Below are 26443 nucleotides of genomic sequence, written 5' to 3'. Positions count from 1 at the left end.
TTGATTATCTTTTCAGGTTGGAAAAACAGCGAGCAGCATTGCAAGAAAAGACTAGTCAGCAATCTAGTGTCGGTGCAAGTAGTTCTCCTTCAAGCAGTGGGTTACCACAAAATGCTGCTCAAATCAAAGCTCAAATGGAAATGCAGCTCAAACAGCAGCGTTTGAATCTTCAACAGAAACGGCTCTTGCAGGAAGCTGGCAAGGCCAATGCCACCAGCTCTGGAGGTTCTGTGGTGTCACTTGCTTTGGGTGTAAACAGTTCATCTGCACAGAAATCTTCAAATACACCAACTATAATAACAACACCTGCTGTAATAAAGAGAGTTCAAGTGCAACCAAAAACAATTCTCGCTTCCCCAGGTAAGCTTTCTGGATTTTTTTTTTTGACATTAAAAATGTATTATTCTGTTTATTTATTTGTTTGTTCGCTTGCTTTTACTTAAGATAATGAAGTTACTGAATGTGTGTGTGAGTACGTGGGAGAGAGAGAATGGTCAGGCATCAAACAAATTGATAAAAGTATTTGCATGAATTCAATTCTTCCTACTTTATTCACTACTTTTCAAGCTTCTCTGTGCCTTATTTATGCATGCTTTTACCTGTTTAAAACACACACAAGTTTACACTATAAATTTTTCATTATTTTAGCTGCTGCTGCTCTGTCGAACAGTTTGTCAGCTACTACTGCCAGTGCCATCCGGCCAGGTGTGAAGGTTCAGTTACCAGGTACCACAATTACACTTCGCCCTACAACTAATGTTACTCTTGCACCTAAACCAGGTACTGTGGTTTCCACAGCTAGTGGAGCCACAGCTCGGCTTATTTCTCCAGGACAGTTGCAGGCCACTCGAGGTAATTTCTCATTTTATTATTACTTCAAATTAATACCACTCTTTTATATTTTACTGTCGCAAGTATCCTATTTAATCAAAATAATCTGTTGTTTTATGTTATATATGTATGTTTGCCATTAGTCAGGTGCATGAGACTCTAAGGTGTGAAGTAATAACCAGTCTAACCAACACACTATCTGATGTGTGTGTGTGTGTGTTTGGAGGCATGTGGCTTAGTGGTCAAGGTGTTAGACCAGTGGTTTTCAACCAGGGTTCTGCGGAACCTTAGGGTTCCAGCAGTACAGTGCAGAGGTTCCGCAAGAAGTTACAAAACTGCTAAAATCGGCAGTAATTTTTAAGTCTCCTGTGCAGATATGTGTGCATAAGACTATTAAATTATTGCACAGGGGTTCCTCGAGCCAGTGGAATGTTTGCTTGGGGTTCCGCTGAGCAAAAAGTTTGAAAAGCACTGGGTTAGACTCATGATCGTAAGATTGTGGTTTTGATTCCTGGACTGGGCAGTACATTGTGTTAATGAGCAAAATTTCATTTCATGTTCCAGTCCACTCACTGGCAAAAGTGAGTAATCCTGCGATGGGCTGGCGTCCCATCCAGGGGAAGGTGGTGGGGCATATATGCATCACAGAATGTGGGAAACCTGCCTTATGAGTTTATATGGCTTGGGTAGGATTTTAAACTTTTTTTATTATATATGTATGTATGTATGTACTCTGAAGCAGAAGTATTAAAACCAGTTTTTCTGGTGGTGTAAAACATGTATAACATATTATGCTTTACATATATAATATATAAATATAAAAATATCAGTAATTGTTAAAATATATAACATAGAGCAATAGAAATTGGGATAATATCTTACAGCTGTTTTAGCCAAGAGGCAATAATACCTCATTCTACTTTTATCTCTCCAATTGGACCAAACTCAAACAAGGGACAAAACATCAAAATTGACCGTATATATCGTCTCATCATGTTGTTGTTAATCGAATAAAATTACGTCCATAATTCCTTCTCTGAATCCCCACATATCCTCTTCTATATATAACTATACCTACATATTACCAAATTGTAGTCATTATTGCTAAAAGTATGTTCAGAATCTATTATATCTGACAAATCGCCTAAAATTATCTTCAAAATCTATTATATCTGACAATTTGCTTCAAATGCAAGACTCCATCTGACAAAATGCCTAAAATGCAAGATTCCATGTAATATTGTGAAGTCACTGTTTGTTTTAGTAAATAAATAAATTGACATAATATAACGTCTAAAAGTTGATGAATACCACCTATTGATCCCCTCCATTTTCATATTGCTCTCTCTCTCTCTCTCTCTCTCTCTCTCTCTCTATATATATATATATATATATATATATATATATACACACACACATATACAAATTGGTACAGAATCTATATTTTCTGAGATTTTAGTATTGATATTTTCTTTGAAGATGTTAAAGGAAACAACTATATGAACTTACATGTTGACCATTTCAGCTACTGTTCAGATAAGACCACAAGTTATTGCTCAAGGTATGCCTGGTCAAGTACAGAATGTACAAATAATCCAAGGACCTCAAGGACAGCTTCAAGTACGAGGACTCTTACCTGGTATGTTTTGGGTTTTATTTAGTTTTTTTTCTTTTTTTTTTATTGTTATAAAATGATAGTGAGATTGGAGTAGCTTCCAAGTTACATTACTACTTCACTGAATAAGTTTTCTATCTAAACTTTTTTACGATTCAAGTAGAAGTTCTAATGTTTGGCATAATACATATAACTTTATAGGGAAAGAGAGTATTATCAATGTAAGACTTTGCTTGGTAGTAAAACTTCTCTGATGAAATAAACGAATGGTTTCAGAATTTGTATTCCATCAGAGGTTCTTTCACTGTCAAGTGACTACATAATGATGATTTGTTCTTTCAAAAATTAAAAAAAAAAATTATCTAAAAGACAAAAGAATTATTAAAAACAGTAACACATAATAGTACTGCTGCATAGATTGTTGGGCCGTTAGTTCACTGTGGAAGATATTTATGTTTGCATTGTGATTTATGAATAACTATAGCTGTGAGGTTTCCTATTAGTGTTTTTAACCCTTTAGTGTTCGCATTATTCTGCCAAAATTAATCCTTTTTTATCCACATTACCTTGACCTAATCAGGCATTATCTTGGAGTTATGAGATTTTGATGAGGTAGCTGTTAATTTTTAAAACGATATTGTAGGGCTGGTGCGAGAGACCAGATCTGGCCAGTTTGAACATAAAACAGGTAGAATACTTTTGGCCGGATATGGCCAGTTTAAAAGCTAAAGGGTTAAACTCACAGGAAGATCTCTGCTCATGCAAGGATTTGATCTTATGAATTATGGAGTGCTATCACTGTCTTCAGTGGTAAGTTTATTATGCTATGGTGCTTGTTCGCGGTTAGATGATGGACCATCGAAATTATTTTTCTTTGCCAGGGAGATAATACTGATGGTAGGATACAATTATAGTTTTGTATATTTCATGAGAATAGTTTTGTGTCTGTACTTTGTTTTTTAATGATGTTATATTCTGAATTAATTTTTCGACTCCAGCAATTGTATTGTTTATTTAATATTGCAGGTCAGCAAATAGTAAGGCTTCCTGATGGCCGTCTGCAATTGATAACACTTCCTACAACTGCCCCTACTGTGGCTACTGTTTCTACAACTACTACACCTGGTCAAGTACGTCCACAAGTGACCATCCGGCCACAACAGCAGGCCGTTTTACTTAGCACCTCTGCTGCTGCTGGTGCAACAGCTCAGCCTACTCGGCTTGTTGTCCCTGCTGCGAATACACAAGCAACTGTTACTGCCACCACAACTGCCCCAAGCACCACTCCAAATGTTGCTGGAACAACAACAACAACGACGATAACAACCACAGTAACAGCCACAACTGCTTCAGCTGCAGCAGCAGCAACAACAACAACAACAGCAGCAGCAGCAGCAACAGCAGCAGCAACTGCAGCAGCTGCAGCAGCAACAACAACAGCAGTAGCAGCTTCAACAACAACAACAGCAACTGTACCAGCAACAACAGTAGCAGTAGCAACTTCAACAGTAGCTGCAACAGTAGCGTCAACCACTGCTCCTGCAGTTACAACAACACCAACTGCAACAGCACCTGCAGTTACCACTAGTGCAGTGGTTTCCTTGTCTAATTCCAAAGTCACTCAGAATACCAACACTACAACTATACTAACCACTGTTGTATCTCGTCCAGCTGTCAACACTGTGGTTCCTGCAAGTACCACTATGTTAACAGCTTCTCCACTAACCAGTCGTGTGATTGCCAAGCCTATTGTTTCTGTGGTTACGAGTCGCCCTGGTACAACAACAGTCCCCATTGCTATTATGAACACTGGTAGTGTTGGTGGCACCAGTGTTTTGACAACAGCCCGTCCTCTCACTGCCCTGGCTGCTGGCTCTAATGCTCCTGCAACTACCTCCAGCACAGTAACTCATGCAACTGCAGCTGTCACTGCAACAACAACCACAAAATATGCACTTACTCCTCAAGTTGTGCAACAAGGTATCTAACTCTTATTGTTAAAAAAGATTATTTTATATTCTTATGGTCCAACCCATGCTAGCATGGAAAGCGGACGTTAAACGATGATGATGTGTGTTTTGCTTACTTTAACGGAACTTTCTGTTTCTCTTGTTTCTAGTATTGCATATGAAATGTTAAAATGGTTGAGTGGATTAACACCTCAGGTTATGAGTTCAAATTCATTGTTGGCATTTGGGTCCTTAACCCTTTCGTTACCAACCCGGCAGAAACCGCCTCTGGCTCTGTAGTGCAAATGTCTTGTTTTCATAAGTTTTGAATTAAAATTTTCCAGCAACCCTTAGTCACAATTTATGTTCCTAACACTAGCTTAATGATAACTAAGTTATTTTACTAAATTCTTTGTTATATTTAAAGTAAATGAAAGAAACACAGAGCATCTCAAAATAAATACGGTAATGAAAGGGTTAAACAGCACACTTTATTCCACATGCTTCTCTTCACTTGAGAGGAATAAATGACAAAACTCTGAGAAAAAGTTACTCATATGGAATACAATAACGATACAATAAGTTCATTATCATTATCAAAATTTACCTCCTTTACTTAATGATATAGAAACAAGAGTTGAACCTTATATAAATGAACTTGAATGGTTTATTAAAGAATTAAATAAGATACATTTAATGAGTTATGGAAATAATATCAACCCTGACCCTAATCACAGTATCTAGTTATATACCACTTATTTCTTAATTTAATTTACTGCAGATGATTTGATTGACAACACCCTCTTTTTTGCCAGATCTTGCTTCTATTAATTCTAATATATATTATAATCACTCAGTCCAGTATTGCTGAGTGATTATAATGTATATATATATATATTTCTTTTAATTTTTTATTTATGTGCCCTTTTCAAGCCTAGCCAGGCTGATGGGCCTGGTTTCCTGGTTTCTATGGCGTATGTGTTCCCCCCAGCTGGACAGGACGCCAGTCCATCACAGCGTTACTCAAGAAACAGGAAGAAAGAGTGAGAGAAAGTTGTGGCGAAAAAGTAAAACAGGGGTTGCCACCACCCTCTGCCAGAGCCTCATAGAGCTTTAGGTGTTTTCGCTCAATAAACACACACAATACCCAGTCTGGGAATCGAAACCGCGAGTCCACTGCCCTAACCACTGGGCCATTGCGCCTCCACAATGTATATATATTATAATATATATTCCTTCATAATATTTCAAATGAAGGAACCTGTCCAAAACATTAGTCGTTTCCATTTTTTTTTGGTATTCTAACATCACTCGCTTTTTATATTTACTGTAATACATTATATATTTTGTTTAATCATAGTCAAAGTTCAGTTGATACATTAGTTGAATTAACTTCATCCTCTCCTGTTATTATATAGTGTATGACCTTGTACTTAGGGAAAGTAATTCAATTATATTTCAGTTATTCAATTATATTTCAGGTTGTTTGAGAGAAATTAACATTTTACTGTTAAATTAAGATTTTGTTTATTTTTATCACAGTTGTTCGACAAGCTTTGCTGCAAAACCAAAGCCCAGAGATCCAAGCAAAATTACTGGCATATCAGCGGCAAATGCAAGCACAGAAATCACAACCTATTACTACCTTACAGGCTCTTGCAGCCATACAAGGGAAATCTAAGGATAAGATTATCAGTGCATTGCCTCAACAATTGGTGCTGAAGCAAGCTACAAGCTCAACCAGTACGACCATCCCTATAGTCACCAATACTGTCTCTACTGCTGTAGAAACGCCAAAAGCAAAGCCTAAAGCTCTCACTCCAGAACAGAAGGATGAACAAATTCGGTAGGTTATTGCTTATACTAGCTGGCCCCTTGCCATCAAAAATTATGGTTAATTGTAGTATTTTATATATAAATAAGGTACAAAATAATCACAGATACAAGCATTCACATACTTCCCTTGTACAGACATATGCTCACACAGAGTTGAAACACTGTTTGATTTTTTTCTTTTCAGCATTGAATGTTCACCATCCCACTTCCATTGCACACACTCACACTCATGCAAAGTTGAAATGCTGTTTGATTTTTTCCTTTCTCACCATGTAACTTCCATTACCCCACTACCAAGTTTGCCATCACCCCTTCCTTTCTCATTCATATGCTGTGATGGAGAAATACACAAGAGTATTATAGTAGATGTTTTTGGTTGTTGAATAATTTCTCATTAAATACACACACACATGCACACTAGTTGAAATTGGGGGTGGGATCCACAAATGGTGCTGCCTTACATTCCTGTTAAAGTCAACTGTATTAATTCCACTTTATTGTAAATTGGTTGTTGTTTTATTCTTGTGTGTATTATGATAGCAGCACTAGTTGAAACATCTCTTCAGATATGTAGCTTTCACTAGTAAATTTTTTGTGTGGTTTACTCAGAAAAGAAAGAGCAGCACCGATGATTCTTTTGTAAGGAATGGTGGTGGGGTAAAGGAGGAAGTTACTTCTCAGGCTGGATATCTGGCCTGAATGCTTGCAAACAGAGGACTCACCCAAAGACACTGAAGGACCAAGTGGTGGGTTAAACTGAGCAGCAGGTTAATTTTACCATCCAGCTGATGGTACAGCCCACTTGACAGGTTTCCACACAGTTTTTGTGTATCCAATTTCAACAAGTCAAATTGTGGTTGTGTAGAAGATAAGGTTTTTCACAGTGGAACAGCAATGTAAAGTTCTTAATTTTATGGTTATGCTTGCACTTAAAAAGAAACTACTTAATAACCCCCTTTTGCTCTTCAAGTGAGGTCATTGCCAGTACCGCCTGACTGGCCCCCGTGCCGGTGGCGCATAAAAGCAGCCGCTACACTCTCAGAGTGGTTGGCATTAGGAAGGGCATCCAGCTGTAGAAACTCTGCCAGATCAAGAGTGGAGCCTGGTACAGCCATCTGGTTCACCAGTCCTCAATCAAATCGTCCAACCCATGCAAGCATGGAAAGCAGATGTTAAATGATGATGATGAAAAACTGATCAGTAAAATTTTCTCGACAAATCTTTATCATAGTTTACATCTAAAAAAAAAAATGCAAAATTACTGTTTTTTTCTGGAAGAAAAGTAGTTGAAAACTGGTATGTTAGTTTATTAGTTTACAAGTTAAAAAGCAAGACTCTAAAGTAAGTTAATCTACCCCCTTTTAGGATCATTGTAATGTTCCCATGCTAGAAATAAAATACACAATGTGCCCATACTATAAAAATATATGAATGCATATTTAATGTATCCATTGTTATATTCTATTTTGCAGCCTTTCTGTGTGTAGTCAAGCTATAAAGAATATTCTTGATAAAATTGAGAGAGAGGAGAAAGTAGAACAAAAAAGGATTAAGAAACAAGAGTGTGCTGAGGAGAAGCAGAAGCGTGTTATTGCCTCCAAGCTTCAAGCTGTGCTCTTCAAACAAAAAGAAGCCTTGAAAAAAGAGATTTTACGTAAACGTTCATTAATGGAGAAGAATCTTCAACATGATATTCAGGTATTTTGAGCAACTTTTGCATTCTGCTAATTACTCTTTACTCTCTTTTAACTCTTTTACTAGTTTCAGTCGTTTGACTGCGGCCATGCTGGAGCACCGCCTTTAGTCGAGCAAATCGACCCTAGGACTTATTCTTTGTAAGCCTAGTACTTATTCTATCAGTCTCTTTTGCCGAACCGCTAAGTTACGGGGATGTAAACACACCAGCATCGGTTGTCAAGCGATGTTGGGGGGACAAACACACACACATATATATATACATATATATTGACGGGCTTCTTTCAGTTTCTGTCTACCAAATCTACTCACAAGGCTTTGGTTGGCCCGAGGCTATAGTAGAAGACACTTGCCCAAGGTGACACGCAGTGGGACTGAACCCGGAACTATGTGGTTGGTAAGCAAGCTACTTACCACACAGCCACTTCAGCGCCTATTGTTTAATTGATTTAGAAATTATGTTTTCTCTTTTAGTTTTACTTAAATGTTGCCTTATGTTTTGATTTTCAGATGGAAATAAATGAATGCATCAAGAAACAGAAAAAGAAAACCGTTACGAAAGCAGCAGTTGCCGCAACATCTCCAGTTGCTGCCAGGCGTAAAGATGATACACTAAATGCATCAGTAGCGGCGCCCACGGCTCCTGCTCCTGTTACTGTTTCTAAGAAGAAGAAGCAGAAGATTATATCAACTGGCAAATCTTTTAATCCAGCTGAAAAATTGTACTGCATATGCAAGACACCATATGATGACTCAAAGTAAGTAAAGCCTTCTGTTGTTGTCCTCTTCCTTTTTCCTAAAATGCCTTCTTACTGGCTGTATACACATGAGAAACAGTATTTTAGGTAACTTTTAAACCAACCCATAAATCTGTATAGAAAGTATTTGTTTATGCTGAACTATAATTTACTCTATGGGATAGTGTATCCCATTTGTATATATCGGTATTAGAAAAATTAGCTTAATTTCTTAGATGTATTTCATGTGTATACACAAGGGAAATTAATGTTCAGTGTGCACACTAACAAATACACAAGTGTCTAAGTACACATCAACAAATATGTTGCAGAGAGCACTTCATGAATATGCATGTGCAAACAAAGGTAAGGCAGTTATATTTCAATGTTTGTGAGTATTCCATCAAAGGTAAGGCAGCGGTACACATACTTTATGCTCTACATCAAGAAAGTTAAAATGAATATATCTAACATGTCATGGATGTATTTTGTATGTATAACCAGCAAATGTGAAACTACTTTGCCGTATATGTATCACATTAGCAAAGTTAATGCAAATGTACTCGATAAGGTATATTACATTTGTTTTCTGTCATTATTAAATCTGTTGGTCAATTTACTGACAACATTAACCTCATCAATAATTGTCCAGAATGTGGGCTGTCAAATTAAGGTAGTCAAGAAGTGACTCATCAATGAAAAAGCTGCAGTAGTTTTAAAACTACATCACATCTTTCCAGTTGAGTTCAGCCTAGTATAGTGCTGGATTGAGATGGTTGGAAAAACAGAATGTAACATTACCATTTTCATTTATTATGGCAAATGATGTTAATGGACAAATCTGTGATGTATCTGCATAAAACAGTAGTATTGTTGTAAAAGTTACAAAATCTGTTACTGGTTTGTTAGATTTATGCCACATAATAAAAGAGTTCAGTTGCAAACAAAGATTAAAACTTCTTTTTTCAGAATTTTATTTTTTACAAAGGTTATATAAAAATGGTATTTGTTTGTTATACTTTGATTTAATGTACTTGAAAAGTTTTTTTTTTTTTTCTGCAAGGTAAGTTGGTTATCAACTTGGTACTTTAGACTTATTTTTTTCCATGCTTCATATTCATGGTTTGAATTTTCTCAGGGCATCATCTCAGTCAAATACATTATTGCTGATGTGTGTGTGTCAGCATCTTTCTTGCTCAGATTATCAACATTGTCTGATAAGCAGTTTAAAAAATTCTCTCCACTTCTGCCATTGGTTGTCATCATCTCCTTATTCATCCTTGCATGTGTTATTACCCCATATTAAAACACATTTATCATCAGCATAGCTTCTTTCTTTGTAGCTATTCTTCTGTTTCTTTCTGGTTGTTGCAATTATTTTCAGGTATTCTTTTATAGTAACATTCAAATCTATTCTGTATTGAATGATGGTAACAAATTGTTTCCCTTCTTTTGAATTCATTGGGTTTTTATCATTTTATGTTTTTTTTCATTAGCTTTAATAAATACTAATACTACATATTTCCCTTGCCCTAAACTGTAAATAAACTGGAGAGATAATATTCAGACTGTGGTAATACTAAGCAGATAGTAAACTAAATTGAGAATGGGAGGTGGCCATTTTGTGTAGCAGGAAATGGGTAGACTGGGCATTTCAGACAACGATTTTTTCCCATCAGTAACTGGTGCTTTGACATATACCATGATTTCTGCATGGTGAAACAATAGCATGATAGTTAGGGGAGAGAAGGATATTGTTACTTAAAACCTATTCTCTCTCTCTTACACACACACAAACATGCATACATATACCCAAATATCTTTTCATGATAAATTTAGATCTTGTGACCTGTGCGATGGTTGCATAATCCATTTACTTGAGAAAGCTGCTGGATGATGTGCATAGCTGTTTCTCTTTGCTATACTTGTTCAGTCAGTTTGGTGACTCTAATGTTTCCAAAACTATCTGAAACCATCAAGAGATCTTGAACAAATATACCCACTGGCTCTCTGGCTCTCTGGCTATCATCTAGCCTACTGCCCTTGATGGGCAATAAGATTGGTGTAAATGAAGGGTTGTTCTGTTTTGCTACAGGTTCTACATTGGTTGTGATCTGTGTTCCAATTGGTTCCACGGGGCCTGTGTAGCTGTTTCTGAGGAGCAGGCTCAGGACATAGAATCCTACGTGTGCGATGAATGCAAGTTGCATCGAGAGAATACATCAGAAGAGCTCTACTGCATTTGCAGAACTCCTTATGACAAGTCTCAGTAAGTAGGAACTCCAACTCACATCAGAAGAACAATTTTTTTTTTTTACTTTGATTCTGTGACTGCTTGTAAAGTCTGTCTGTCTCTTTCTCTCTATTCCCCTGATGGAAACATTTTGTCTATGTCCGCATGTAGTATACTAACTCTAGCTGCTTGAGGATGGATCCTCCAAAGCCTAATCACTACAGTGGTGTATCATTGGGGTTGTCTGTGTCATTTCGCTCTCATTTCTCTATTCATTGTCCTGCATGTTTCAGTTTTAAGATTTCTATATATTCTACACATTTCAATCTGTTGACATTTCTTTTTCCATACACTTCTCATCTATTTTTATTTCTTTCTCAGTTTAGTGTTACTAAAATGTTATCATATATTCTGTTCAGTATTTCTCTCTCTCTCTTCACACATACGCACATTTATACATGTCTGCCTATTTATACATACACACACACACGCACTCATATACTTATGTATTTACATGTAATCTTGTACAACCTGTTGCATGGTCAGATTGTCAGTGCTTAAACTTGCAACCCTACCAGGTAAGAAGAGTGGTTTTTGTTGGACTCCCTGCTGGACAAAAAACAAAACCTGTCAAAGTACAGATGAACTCGGAGTCAATGGCCATCCTTCAACTAGAGTGAGAGAACCCTAGACTTTGTTTAGACAACTCTCTAGAAGAAGAAAATTCCCAAATAACTCCCACCTCATTGCAAACCCAGAGATCTTGATCTTGCTTGTTTCTGGACTACTTGGCTTTGTAGGTGAAAGTCTTAGCGATGTTGTTCAATCTGTTATTGATTTCAACTTCCAGCATGAGCATTGCTGACAGCCATTGACTTGAACATTTCGGATGGTCATGCTCATCTGCATATACATATGTATACACACACACACACATACATATATTATATACCTTAAATTGCTTTCAAATTAAAGATGCTATAATTATTGGTTAAGTTAACATTCTTTTATAATTTTTTTTTTCACTTTTAACACTGCCTTTCATAAGCATTTCATCTTCATTTCTATCTTGAAATTCTACATCCATTTTATTAGTTCTTTCATTATTTCTGAACATTTATAACAATTAACTGACTTTTTTTTTTGTTTTGTTTACCAAATATTAAATTTTCATTATTTGCTTCTGTTTATATAAAAAAAAAAGTGCACAAAATTGTGAAGTTTGCAATGAGCCACTTGGCCTTAGCAGGCTCAATGATATATATATATATACACACATGTATGTATGTATATAAATCAAGCTTGTATTGCACAAGCTGTGATTAAATCATTTCAGGAATTCTCTCTGTTAGTGTTACATGTCAAAAACTTGGTTATTGTATTTGAAATGTGTAATATATGTTGTTGTTTTTTTGTTTTATTTTTGCACAGTTGCTTTACATTGATAAAATATTTGGCAGGTTTTTGGCTACTTCTCTTAAAATAAAATATTTCTTATTGTATAACAAATGCTTTTATTCATAATGTCTTCTTCGTATTCCAGCAGTAACAAACTGTTATTACTCTGCAATGTTTAACTGAAGTTAAAGGAAAGACTTGAAGAGAATTAACAGCCACTGTTGCTTGGAATGATGCCCGAGCGAATCGGTGAAACAACTGTACTAATAATATAATTCTGTACTAATAATATAATTCTGTTTGTGTAAAACAATCTAGATATATAATTATCAATGAAACATTTGTGCAAATTCTATGTAAATATTTATATCCTTTTCTGTTTTTATGATGACTTATTTCATCTGTTTGATCCATTCCAGGTTTTACATTGGGTGTGACCGATGCCAAGATTGGTTCCATGGACGCTGTGTTGGGGTTACAAAAAGTGAAGCAGATAGCATGGATACGTATCTTTGCCCTACTTGTAAAAAGAATGAACATGGGGATAAATATTCCCAAAGAGTCATGTCAGACAAAGACTACGACAGTTTACGGCGCTTACTTCGCAGCCTTCAGGTAATACTTTGATGCTGCTATTGTCCATCGATTTTTTTTTGTCATTTGGAAGAAGATTGAAACTTTTTTTAGATGAGTTGATAAAATTTTATTTCTCCCAATACTGTAAACATTTGTATCTCCTCTATCTCTCTATATATATACTCTTTTACTTGTTTCAGTCATTTGACTGCGGCCATGCTGGAGCACCGCCTTTAGTCGAGCAACTCGACCCCGGGACTTATTCTTTGTAAGCCCAGTACTTATTCTATCGGTCTCTTTTGCCGAACCGCTAAGTGACGGGGACATAAATACACCAGCATCGGTTGTCAAGCAATGCTAGGGGGACAAACACAGACACACACACACATATATATATACATATATATTGACGGGCTTCTTTCAGTTTCCATCTACCAAATCCACTCACAAGGCTTTGGTCGGCCCGAGGCTATAGTAGAAGACACTTGCCCAAGGTGCCATGCAGTGGGACTGAACCCGGAACCATGTGGTTGGTAAGCAAGCTACTTACCACACAGCCACTCCTGCGCTATATTTATATATTATATATATATATATATAATTTTATGTCTAATTAAATATTTAAGGAAGAATCTATATTATCTGTGATATTCATGGCTTTTCCATGGACACTAGCAATGTAATTGAAGTGAATAGCTTCAGCTGAGAATTTTAACTATTGCTCTCTTTGTTTACCTGGTGCTTTTGGCTTGGTGTACACTACACCAGTGAAGGTGCATGGCTCAGTGGTTAGAGCATCAGGCTTGCAATCATGAGGTAGTAAGTTTGATTCCTGGATAGGCTATGTGTTGTGTTCTTGCGCAAGACACTTTATTTCACATTGCTCCAGTTCACTCAGCTGTGGCAATGAGTTGCAATGTCACTGATGCCAAGATGTATTGGCCTTTGCTCTCCCTTGACATGGAGAGGAGAGGTTGGTATGCATGGGCAATTACTGCTCTTCCATAAATAAGTTTACCCAGAATTGTGCCTCAGGGATTAACTTTCTAGGTACAATCCCACAGTCATTTATACACTATACCACAAAAATATTTACATTTAAAGAAATACTAAATATGTTTTCTAATTTATTTAGGCAAATAAGATGGCATGGCCATTCTTGGAACCAGTTAACAGGCTTGAAGCCCCCGACTATTATGATGTCATCAAAGAACCTATGGGTAAGTGAAATAGTTTTTAACTAAAATGCTTTTCAGAATCAATCATAGACGCAATAAAAAGCAACGGGTAATGATGCTGCACCACATACAAGGTTCTTATGGAAAAGAGCCTCATACAAAGGTTCTAGGCAAATCTTATTTATTATATCTAGCTGAATGTAAGTACTTTTTCCAGTTTACATGAAGCAGAAGTAGAATCAGAACTCTGCTGTAAAATACTTGCCCTCACAATTCATATGCCAGAATTGGAAAAAAAAAAAAAAATTCATGTGTAAAACATGAGGGAGAAAATGAAACTGAAAGTAGTATTCATATTTTAGAATGATCGTATATGGTTTGAATTGATTTCATATGGCTGATATTGATTTTATTGGGTTGAAAGAAGTGAAAAGTAAAATTGACTTGGGTTGAAACTGAACTGAGGATATAAGGCATTTTAACTCAGCATTCCCATATTTCTGCCTTAATATCCATATATTGCCTCACAGAGGCAATGACGAAAGACCAAGATCTCTGGAGATATGCTGTGACTGCGAAGACCCAACAAATAACGCGAGTTCATGGCTGTTTCCTGCACCAGTTCCACATAGCAGCCCCAGCCCATCCAAAGTATCTTGGATCGCAGAACGGCCTGCTGTGCTTACCTTGGATCGTAGAGTGACCTCCTGTGCTTGAGGAGACCTATTGAGTCAAGTACATCTACATCTACATAAAAAAAATCAAATGGAAATTGTAGTTGTGATACCTGTGCTGGTGGCACATAAAAAGCACTATCCGAATGTGGCCAATGCCAGTGCCACCTTGACTGGCTTCTGTGCCGGTGGCACGTAAAAAGCACCCACTACACTCACGGAGTGGTTGACGTTAGGAAGGGCATCCAGCTGTAGAAACACTGCCAGATCAGACTGGAGCCTGGTACAGCCTCCTGGCTTCCCAGACCCCAGTCAAACCGTCCAACCCATGCTAGCATGGAAAGCAGATGTTAAATGATGATGATCATGATGATATTAAATGTAAACTCATCCTTTTATGTCTTCTTTCTATTTTGGCATGGAAAAATAACAAGAGAAAATAAGTGTGTGCCAGTGATTTCTCTGTTTCCTATTTGTGTACCTAGATCTTTATATTTAAAATATACTAATATGACTTAGTATTTTCAAACTAATTTACACATTTTCTAGACATAGTTTGAAGAGTTGTAAAATCTCATACAAGCAAGAAGTTAATTTCATATGGTTTGAAAATAATAATAATAATAATAATAATAATAATAATTGTGTACAGTGCTCAGGTGCACTACAACTCATCTGAAGTGTATATATAATCAGGTGTAGTTTCGGCGGATTTCGGAAAGCATGAGGGCCTTAAAGGATGCAGTGTCATGGCAGTCAACAACTGACGCAGGCAGTTTATTCCATGCTTCAGCAACTCTGAGCGTGAAAAAATGTTTCCGAAAGTCATGGGAGCTGTGTTGTTTTCTGACTTTGTAGGCATGTCCACGTGTGTTAGACACATGGAGATCAAAAAGGTGTTCAGTGTTGTTGTTGGTGAGGTGGTTGATAACCTTGTGGGTGTTTACCAAGTCCGTCGCCAGACGCCAGAGCTTCAGTGAATCCATGCCCAGGGAAACAAGGCGCTCAGAATATGGTAGGTGTCTGATGGAGGGTAAGACTTAGGTCTGTTTCCATTCTTTGGCAGAGATTGTAAGAAGGATTGATTAATAACTTTGAGGTACTTATACCAGCATGTCAGTTTGAAGTTCAAGTCTGCAACAGTTGATTATAACGGAAACAGTACTTATTTAAGACCCTAGAATAGTGGTTCCCAACCTCTTCACTACCAAGAACCCCCTTTTATTTAAATGAGTTTTTCCACAGACCCAAGGATATTGCCTATCCTTATGTGTGTGTGTGTGTATATATATATATATTTGAAATTTTGAATTTAGTTCATGGGCCCACAGTCCTACTTTTGCAGACCCCATGTTGGGAACCACTGCCCTAGAAAGATGGAAGGTAAAGCAACTTTTGCATTAGAACTTGGAATGTGAAGGGACATAACTAAATACAAGTTATTTTGTCTCACTACCAATTCTACTACCCTCTACTATCCTTTGAGCATCTAATGAAATCACCCTTTACACCTATAAAAATCTGAACCTAAATAAATTTAAACCATATTGTTGAATAGCTTTTTTCAAATAAAGGATATACATTTTTTTTGTTTTTCAGATTTATCAACTGTTGAAGAGAGACTCTCAAGCAAACATTATAAACGTTTGACTGATTTTATCAAAGACATGACCAAAATATTTGATAACTGTCGTTACTATAATCCCAGTGATTCTCCATTCTATCAATGTGCGGAAGTACTGGAAACCTTTTTTGTACAGAAACTGAAAACCCTTAAAGAGAAATTTTAGGACAAAATCCATTCTGTTTGTTAACTTGCTGCTATCCATTTCAATGTAAATACCATTGATAGATTCTTCAAACTGTAACTGCCAGCTTGGCCAACTTAGTTCTGTGGTGTGGAAATGCAGCACTGGTAGAAATATTGAGAAGGGGTTATTTTCCACTATTCGTCTTAGTCTCCAGCCTACCATTGATGTTGTTGTTGACAACAGATCCTCTCAGCAACACATAATTGTCAGACCCATCTATCCTCATTAATATCATCACATTTATCATAGTTTGTTTTAAGGTTTAAAAAAAAAAAAAGATAACTTATTCCTAAATAATTGCAATTGATAAAACCTCGGTAAGTAAAAAGAGAGAAATGTTTCTGAAAAGTGTTTCAGAATATATATTTCAGATATGTTTAGAATGAAAGGGAAAGAACAGGAACTTGGAAAAAGAAAAAATTAGAATGTTTGTCGTTGTTTTTGTTGTTGTGGCTGAAATCTTTCCAGCGACAACAGTGAATGAAATTCATTGTTCATTATTTTTTATTAAAATATGCATCCCCACCAACTTTCGCTCCACTACACAACTTCACTTTGGCATCACAATGGAGCTTTAGCCTACCTTTTCATAGACTACATGACAGAGGAGTCAATGGGCCACAGACATGTATCATGTGTCAAGACTGTAGCAGTAAGAGAAAAAAAAAAATTTTGATTGTTCACATAGCAGTCAACCTCTTAATAAATATTGTAATGACTTCAAGTGTTGTTTTCTTACCAGTTTTGTATAATTAACAATTTCTATATTGAACTTAAATCAATAAAGCATAACTGCTGAATCATATTGTCTCTCCCCCCAGCCCTACCATAAACATCATAACTGTTGTCACCAAAATAATTTATTTTTATAATTTAAATACCTAGTGGTCAAAATCATTTAAGTTTCTTTTGTAAAATTTCCCAGCCTCCTCTTGTTAGACAAAGTTGATAATTGTTGTAGAGAGTGGAATTACAAAATTTTTTAATTCATTTTGTAAAACTGACTCTTTAATTGATATAGTAAGAAGGTTGTACCACATATTGTTGTCAGTGTAGTAATTACTGCTACAATTAGTAGATGGTCTAAATTTCCAACTGGAATGATTGCTTGAGTAGATGATACCTGTTAATATAAAAAAGAAAAATAGTTTGGGTTTTTTTTTTGCAGCAGTAACTGTTCACATTAAAAAATATTTGCTAAATGAAAACCGTAAAACACCAAAGAGTGTGTATTGAATTAATATATGTCACTTCAACTAGCTCTTGAAATGTGAATTTATTTCATTTTATAAATAAATGTATATGTGCCTAATCATTCTATGGTTGCCAAATTTTCTCAGAAAAATTATTAGAAAACTACTGTTTAAGAAGTCCATTAAAGGTGACAAATTCTGAATATCAGAATAATTATGTGAATGTTTTATTTATTTTATGGCGTTAGTGTAACTAATAGGAAAGTGTTAAGATTGATATATATATATATATCTTCTCTATATCTTAAATGAATTCAAGTAAATTGCATTTTACTTTCTAGTATAAAGTTCTGGATGCTTTCACACACACCCAGACATACATACTTACTCTGCATTGGCATTTGAGTTTGGTCCATGTACAAATGTTATAATTGGTTTGAGAACACTGCAGTTCATAGGTTGTATACATTCCATCTGTAAATATAAAAAAACAAAATCTTGATTTATGTGTTTTCATTACTCTACCATGATAATAAATTTTCTTTTCAGATCTCTCTCTCTCTCATATATATATATATATATATAAAACTCAATGAAATTTAGATTTTTTCCTGCTTATTTAATTTCTACTGCAAAATTCATAAAGTAACATGTGATACTATTACTTTACTACACTTGTTAATATTCTATTAACATATGTTAGTGTAGATGGAATGGTAAGCCAGTTGAATAGACAATAAATTGTTTTCAGTTTACTTCTAACGAACTGATGTTTAATTCTTCTTATTGTTATAGATATTAATGGACAGAATTCATTAAATCTCTATTCATGTTTACATCATGTCAACAAGTTCACTCAAATCAAGTATATTTTGTTCCAAAATTATTTGTCTAATAATTGTTAAATGATTTATGATAGATCTCTGTCAGTTTAAACATAAGCTAGTCAACTGACCAATTACAGCATTGGTTTGTACTTTATCCCATCACAACACCACATGGATGCTATGGCCAAGATAGTAAGTGGGTGGCATAGGAAAGTACAAGTTTACTGTATACAGCTGGGGCAATATGTAAGTGGTTAAACTGTTTAGCTTGCAGCAGAGCTTGGTTTTTGCTTTTAGGTATGCGGGCTTCTGAAACAATGCCTACATTTGATTAACATTCTTTTTAGAACAGTAATTGTCTCAAGTGGGTATTTTATGAATGTTATAACCACTGATATATATATATATATGTGTGTGCATCTGTATACAGCGGGGTGCAAAAGTAGGAATACAGTTAGGAAAAAAGAAAATGTACAATACTTATTTCCTAAATAGGTGCAATTTATAAAACTTAGGTAAGCAAAAAGAGAAATGTTTCTGGAAAGTATTTCAGATATGTTTAGAATGAAAGAAAAATAGATGCTCATCATTGTATGTGTGTGTGTATATATATACGTACACACACACATGGAAGCATGTGCATGTTAAAGAAACTTTCATAATAGTTATATAAAGTTAGGATTGGGAAAAATGACATTTTAATGATTTCCTAATATTGAATGATTGTAATTAGTTTTGAATTATATAATGGTGGTAGCTGCAGTTAATTAGCGTGAAAAAAGGTTTAATTTATAAAACTATATATTTTACCCAAGCAATCTATAAATATTGTGTCAGGTGTCTTGAAATGAATAGTTTTGAAAGGTTTTGAATGCTCTGACTGATGATAACGAAGATGAACTGGAAGAACTATTTCTGCAGTGAATTCATTTTGTGTTACTGGTTGAAGATCAGTGTAAACCAAAAGGGTTTGATTAGAAGAAGCATGTTCCGGGGCCTCAACATCAACTGGCGAATCAAACAGAACCTGAATATAAAAAGAAAGGTATAAATATTGATCAATGTATTTTTCATGTTATGATATTAAAAGCTCTAAACACTATTCATTATAACTTTGCTGACCTTCAGTATGGGGAAGAGCAGATGTTCAAGACAAGTATTTACCTTCCAGGTGAAAGATACCTGACACTTGTTCAACCAAACACAGTGTTGAGAATTTGGAAACAAATAAGACACCAAAGATTTGATTATTTAATTCTGTACTGTCTCTATGGAGAATACAGACTTGAATAATCATAAGCTGGGAATACCTTTATTCCATATATCTCTGAGAGTGCAAAGCCTGTGGATGACCCATTGACCATAGCAGAGCAGTTTTTGAAAAAGCACAAATGTAAACAAATACCCACACCTGTATATATTTATCAATATCATCCCCATTTCACTTTTCTTGTTGGCATGGGTCTGACAGGTTGTCACAGCCTAAGTTGTTTCTTATTGGGAGTTGCTGCTTCCATTGACTGATGCTCACATTAGCCTCCTGTACTGGTTACACTAGATATATTAGCATTAGAATAGAGAGACCTCAGAAATCATCAACCACATGTACTGGGAGCAGTTTCTATGGCACCAATTTTAGAGGAGTTGAATAAAGGAACCTTATACACATACAACAAACTTCTTTCAATTTTCATCTACCAAATTCACTTGCAAGGTTTTGGTCAACTAAAGGATAAAGCAGAAGATACTTGTCCAAAGTGCCAGTGCCATTGGAAAGCAAGACAAATATTATAACATCAACTTATTTTAAGAGAAAACTGAAAGAAACTTGGGTCCAAGTAAATAGACTTATGGTTCTCAGGTCTTAATGTTCTCCCATAGGAATTGTATGATCCCAAAATTATTTATAGAACAAACTTCTCTATAAGATATATATATATATATAAACAATTTGAAGTGACTCAGTATTAGAAAAAGGGAAATACAATTGTTCAGTAATAATGGTATTGAATAATATGGTTTTAGATGTACATAACCAGTGTCATATTGCTTAGGTACAAGAGTAACTTTTGTAGAGAGAAATTTGTTATCATCATTGCATTTATTTTTGTTCCCTTTTTCATGCTTGCATGAATCAGATGGAATTTGTGGAGACAGGTTTTCTACAGTTAGATGCCCTTCCTGCCAACCTTCACTTGTTTCCAAGCAAAGTAGTAATCCCTTAGTCTATCAGACAACAAAAGCCTGAATGCAACTACAAGGCAAACAAGAAGTGAACACCTTTGGATGAGACTTTAGTCTACAAAGATCATGCAGTATGTTAAAAACTCTGGACATGCTTTCCACAGTTGATTGCAAGCAAAGAACACCATCTATATTATTTAGTCAACAAACTCATCTGAAAATGAGAAATATGAACTCTCATACACACACAAACAGATACACATACACACCAACCCACAAACAACAAGTTTCTTCAGTTAGTTTCTATCAATTTCATACAAGGTAATTGGCTGACTTGTGGCTATAGTATAGAATACCAGTTGACAATGTTCGCATGAATTGAACTCATAACCACACAGCCATGCCTTGGTACTTATTTTTATCAACTCTAGAAAAATAAATGGTTTATATCCAAAGGATTCAACTGATATTTGTCCCATGAAAAATTTAGTCCCGACCTGAGTGAAAAGACAAAAATATATCATTATTTTAACTTAGTGTAAGCTAAAAAAGATTAGCTTTTCAAATAAATGTAAAATATATTTAATACTTATATCTAGTAATTAGTAGTATAAATATGTGAAGGTATATGATTTAGTGATGAGGATGTTGGATTCCCCATCATAAAAGTGGGTTTCATTCTTGTACAAGGTTGCATGTTGTGTCCTTAAAAAATGTATTTTATTTCACATTGCTCAAGTTTACTCAGCTGAAATGAAGTTGTCATATCCTGTATGTTCAGCTGGCTCAAGGTTAAGAAGCTCAAGAGGTTGTCTGTGTAGCCATGACTACACAGGCATATAAAATAATTAGTGAAAGCATGGTACATACTACTTAGTCATCCTCAGTTCTGAGGGACAGCTGTGGTTAGTTTAGTAGCATAAATCAGAAAAGGTGTACATCTGTTAAAAATTGCCCCACTAATTTTTTTCTTTTTTCAAAATATCACATTCAATCACTGACAAATTAGGAATAGAAATGCTTTTAAATCTACTTACTTCGGGTTTCCTTAAATTGTTAATCTGGTTTGGATCTAAATATGCCCCAGCTGGCAATGTCATTTCAAGAGCAGATTTACATTGGGTTGTTGACAAATATCTTGGGAGTATTATACTAACTGTATAAACCATTTCTCTGAGAAAAAAAGAAAAAAAAACTTTTCAGTTTATGTTAACTTAATCTGAAGTCTTAAATTCAATTCAATTTTGGTGTAATTATTAGCTTTTTAATAGGAAACATTAAGAAGATAATTAGAATAGAACTGGAGGTTTTTAAATTGCACACTCATTGTATCAGAGAAGAATAAGTGTTTCAGCTTCTATTTGAAACCTCTTAGATTTCTTAGTGACTAATGGCAGAACAATCTGAACTGTAGGACTATAATATTGCATTTCTTTGCATGATCATCTTTGATTAAACTTGAATAAAGTTTAAAATAGTGTCTGTAAGGTAATTGAAAAGATGAAAAAAGTAAGCACAAGTTGAAGAGCTAATACTTTTGGATATTTTCAAAGCACTGAGAAATTTGAAAATAAGCATTTTTATGAAATAGCTCAAAATAAAAGCTTATACAATATTATTCACTTTGGTCTGTCTTTCTGGATAAAATCAGCCATGTGAATTGAACCACAAATCTGTCATTGACTAGACAACTTGCTACCACTATACCAGAGAGACTTGTTGATTTCTGTCATCTTACAAGCAAGAAGCTTCAAAATCATTCTATCTTTAAATCAGAAGCAAATTTCAAAAAATAATTTTGTTTCTTTATTGGTAAAAAAAATAGACTAATATAGAGAATGTTTTAATTAAAGTCAAATTTAACAGTAAAAAGTGTTAATTTTTTCAGTGTTTTTTTAAAGATATTGAAAGAGTTGCAATGATTATTTTTGACCAGGGGTAAGGCCAATTCTTGTGAAATATAGTTGATGACATAAACTCTAAAATATTACAGGGAATTATATTATTAAACACAGGAAATGAAAAGTAATGTAAATTTTGGTAGGTTTGAATCCACAGTAGTGATGATGTATTACCGAACTAAGCAAATACATTCCACTCTTAATTGATCATCTCCATCATCGAAATAGAACAGTCAAGTGATTTACCTGTGGAAACCATTTTTATTGAGTGAAACAGAAAGAGAACATCTGGCATTAGCGTAGACAACCAGGATCTGGATTAGTCCTATAAATACAAACAGTGAAGACCTGAAAAAGAATACAGAACAATAAATCATTTATTAAAATTTCAGCTATCGCTAAAAAGCAAAAACTTTTTATGAAGGATTTTTAATTACACAGGACCTTTTCCTTAAGATGAAAAAGTGTAATCCAGGATAATTGTACCGACAGAGGAGTAAGCGCCTTTAGTATTTCATTTCACTTCAGCATCACCATCACCATCACAACATCTACTTTTCCAGACATTCATGGATCCACCAAAGTTTATTACAATAGAGCTTCTATGGCTGGATGCTCTTCCAGTCACCAACCTTCACTTGTTTCCAAGCATGGTAATTTTTTTTTTATCCCATAGCCAGATATGTTTTTGCAGAATACTGAAACTGCTTGTATGACTGACACTCATTCACAACTATCATGCGATGTCAAGTTAAGGAGACACAGATATACAAATATGCATGATATGCATACAAACAGTCTCTGTTTACCAAGTCTTGTCACAAGGCTTTGATCAGTCCAGAGCTATAATAGAAGACACTTGCCTTAAGTGCCATGCAGTGGGATTGAACACAAAGCCATGTGGTTGGAAAGCAAACTTCTTAACCACATTGTTACAAGCATTATTAATGCTCTTAGAAAAAGAATGGATACCATAACTTCCCATTTTCCCTCTAGAAATGGCTCAGCTCTACCACAATGATCTGATTTTATTAAGATTTAAAAACGAAAACCTTCAGTAGCATCTCAAATATCCTGGCATGTGAAAAAAACATTTGAGCAAGGTCGTTGCCAGTACCGCTGGACTGTCTCCTGTGCAGGTGGCAAATAAAAAGCACCATTTGAGCGTGGCCGTTGCCAGTACCACCTGATTGGCCCTCATGCTGGTGGCACGTAAAAGCACCCACTACACTCTTGGAGTGGTTGGCATTAGGAAGGGCATCCAGCTGTAGAAACTCTGCCAGATCAGATTGGAGCCTGGTGCAGCCATCTGGTTCGCCAGACCTCAGTCAAATCGTCCAACCCATGCTAGCATGGAAAGCAGACGTTAAACAATGATGATGATGATGTTTAATGATAATTGATTGAATTGTACCCAGGATAGTTATTTACTAACTCAGTCATCTACACTGTTAAAGCAGTTTCATAATTCCACTTTTTAAAATTTTATTTGATTGGTTTCAGGAAAGAATCGTGCTTAAGGATTTTGCAAACTCTACAAGACCACAGAGTTTGATATGGTTAATGTTGCTCTAGAAAAGTTGCAGGACATAAAAATTATACAGGGAGGGAATTACACAAAACTGATGTTGCAGAGAGTAGGTGGTTGTTGAAGGGTCTGGAAAGATGGACACAATAGGGTGACATGTAAATCAGGATCAACTGAGTGAAGTTTGCTTAAGACCAACCAGTCTGAGAAGTAGAGGCAAATGTGGTTGCAACATAAGAGGCAGATAGATGAGACAATACATCTATGGGCCAAAAGTTGGAGTGATTAAAGTCAGTTAGGTGGTTGATATTTCTTCTGCAGTTTAGGATGTCTGTGAATGGGCAGCAGCACTGGCCTGGATGAGGGAGCAGTACCCAATTGTAGGTTTCAATTGAACTCTGTAGAAGGTTATTATATGAAAGGAATGAAGTATCTTTTGTCCTTGAAGTGGAAGATTAAACTTTATGAAGCAGTCTTTGCTATATTGTGTATATACATTTACCAGATGAGGTCTTCAGTGAAGGAGAAGCTTAGCATTATTAGTGACATTAAGGGTTCTAGTTGTATGTTGTCCTTGTTTTGAGGGGTGGGGCACAATACTGTTTCATGGTATGAGTGGTGGTAGTGTGTTTGATGTAAAAGAAAACAACATTGGCACAATGTAAGACTTTTTGAGGCAAATGATGCTTGGTAGCAAAAGATTAGGGTGGAATGAAGGATGGTATCAACTATATAGCAGTGGATATTGCTTGGGGGTGACAGACAGTATGTTGTTGATGTATAGGAGTAAAAGTGTGGCAAACAAAACTGAAACCCCATGCACACCAGAGTTGACAGAATGTGGGTCGAAGAGAACTATTCACTGAAGCCACTGCTTCAAGAGACAAAAGACAGATGGAATTCTTAGACAGTAGGTAGTTTTGTCAGATCTGCTTGCTGGATATGGCTGACTGCCCCACTGGTAAGTAACAGAGGACAGTAAATCTCCAGTAGATCAGGTTTTATGAAAACCATATAGCCAGTAACTGTAGTCAATAGGCATTTAGATCTTCATTAAGAGAGAAAGGGGACAATAGAATGGGATCAATGCTACTTGGAATAGCTATCTTTCGAAGACCTGAGCTCATGGGAAAGCAAAAGAGTACAAAAGATGGTGATGGGGTGAATATATAAAATATTTCAAATTTTTGAAGGTTCTCTTCTTTCAGAATTTTAATCTATGTTCCATGAACACAGGAACATTGGTGGGGGACAACGACCCTTTCCTCTTCCCACGAGGTATAGGATTTCAAGTGACAGCTGTGTTCCAAAACTCTACTCAGGAAAGTAGGTTGTCAAGAAGCAGTTGTTAAGGCTCTGCTTCTGATCAATAAGGGTAGTCGGCCGGACAACTAAACGCGATCCAGAGATCTATAGTTTCAGTTATACCATAACTATCGCCCAGTTGTAAACTAAACAGCAAATGCCAACGCAGTAGGTTCAATTATAGGGGAATGCAGTTCTGGAATTGTTTAGATAGCAAAGTGTGTAGAAAGGCGACTAGTAATAAGAAATGTGTAGACGAAGTGAAAAGGAACTCAAATACATTTATTGAGTTACAATACTACAAAATAAATAAATAATGCAAAAGAGCAGACCCTGCTGTAGAAACGATAGAAGAGGCAAAATGAGGGGCCCAGGTAGTTTAGTGTCATGAGCTATGAAAGTTTTTGATCAGATCTAAAAGAGTGATGGGTCACAGATCCAAATAATGAGAGTTTTGTTATACTACAGAAAACTAAAGCAACAACGAGGGATACTCGTAGAAAGGGAAATACCTCCTGTAAAGTGGTAAAAAAAGAAAAAAGAGATAGACTTAAAAGAAGTAGAGGCCAGTTAATATTAAATTTAGCCTCCGTTAATTTTGTATTCAATCTTCCTCCTTTTGACAGCAATCTTGCGTTAGCTTCCTTCGTTTATTATCTAAATAATATATTTTTCCTTTCTCTCAGACTAAGAGTCAGATTCCTATTTTGGTCTCACAGCAAACAAACTTATTCAAACTCATGGACTTCGTTGTAGTATTACAACATTCGTCTGAGAAAACTATAGCATGAGTTTAAAATTAGATTTAAAAAGTTAGAAGGTAACGAAACTTACTTAATATTGAACTTATACGGCGTAAACAATCCAAATAACGACATGTTACTTGGGATGAGCGTTTCCAAAACAATGTTGTGTAAACCACCAAGAAGTGATTATTTGTCTGTATTGTACCGAAGAAGAGTTTATTTATAT

At 35.7% G+C, this 26443-nt stretch overlaps 2 protein-coding genes across 6 annotated transcripts in view; one reads left to right on the top strand and one right to left on the bottom strand.

The window, feature by feature from the left end:
• The window catches only part of LOC115211046 (nucleosome-remodeling factor subunit BPTF), an 88007-nt gene extending 71099 nt beyond the window's left edge, over positions 1-16908 (top strand). For 3 of the 5 annotated variants that reach the window (XM_029779917.2, XM_029779918.2, XM_029779916.2), the window contains 11 exons: positions 17-360; positions 649-852; positions 2357-2470; positions 3473-4426; positions 5938-6241; positions 7704-7929; positions 8437-8684; positions 10759-10932; positions 12714-12909; positions 14006-14090; positions 16322-16908. In XM_029779917.2, coding sequence (XP_029635777.1) covers positions 17-360; positions 649-852; positions 2357-2470; positions 3473-4426; positions 5938-6241; positions 7704-7929; positions 8437-8684; positions 10759-10932; positions 12714-12909; positions 14006-14090; positions 16322-16512 — 3040 coding nt within the window. In that variant the 3' untranslated portion in view covers positions 16513-16908. The remainder of the gene's footprint in view (positions 1-16; positions 361-648; positions 853-2356; positions 2471-3472; positions 4427-5937; positions 6242-7703; positions 7930-8436; positions 8685-10758; positions 10933-12713; positions 12910-14005; positions 14091-16321) is intronic. The other 2 variants (XM_029779921.2, XM_029779920.2) reach the window with 1 other exon arrangement.
• A 111-nt stretch (positions 16909-17019) lies between these two features.
• On the bottom strand, positions 17020-26443 carry LOC115211049. The gene is made up of 6 exons (XM_029779924.2): positions 26306-26443; positions 22885-22986; positions 21775-21910; positions 19364-19580; positions 18115-18200; positions 17020-17656 (listed from the first exon to the last, which is right to left on the bottom strand). The coding sequence occupies exons 1-6, from the start codon at positions 26347-26349 to the stop codon at positions 17516-17518; spliced, it is 726 nt and encodes a 241-aa protein (XP_029635784.1). The 5' UTR covers positions 26350-26443; the 3' UTR covers positions 17020-17515.

The sequence above is a fragment of the Octopus sinensis genome, linkage group LG4 (assembly GCF_006345805.1).
Source record: "Octopus sinensis linkage group LG4, ASM634580v1, whole genome shotgun sequence".
In the NCBI taxonomy this organism is placed as follows: domain Eukaryota; kingdom Metazoa; phylum Mollusca; class Cephalopoda; order Octopoda; family Octopodidae; genus Octopus; species Octopus sinensis.
The sequence above is the reverse complement of the archived record's forward strand: the minus strand, read 5'-3'. Positions and strand labels throughout refer to the sequence as shown.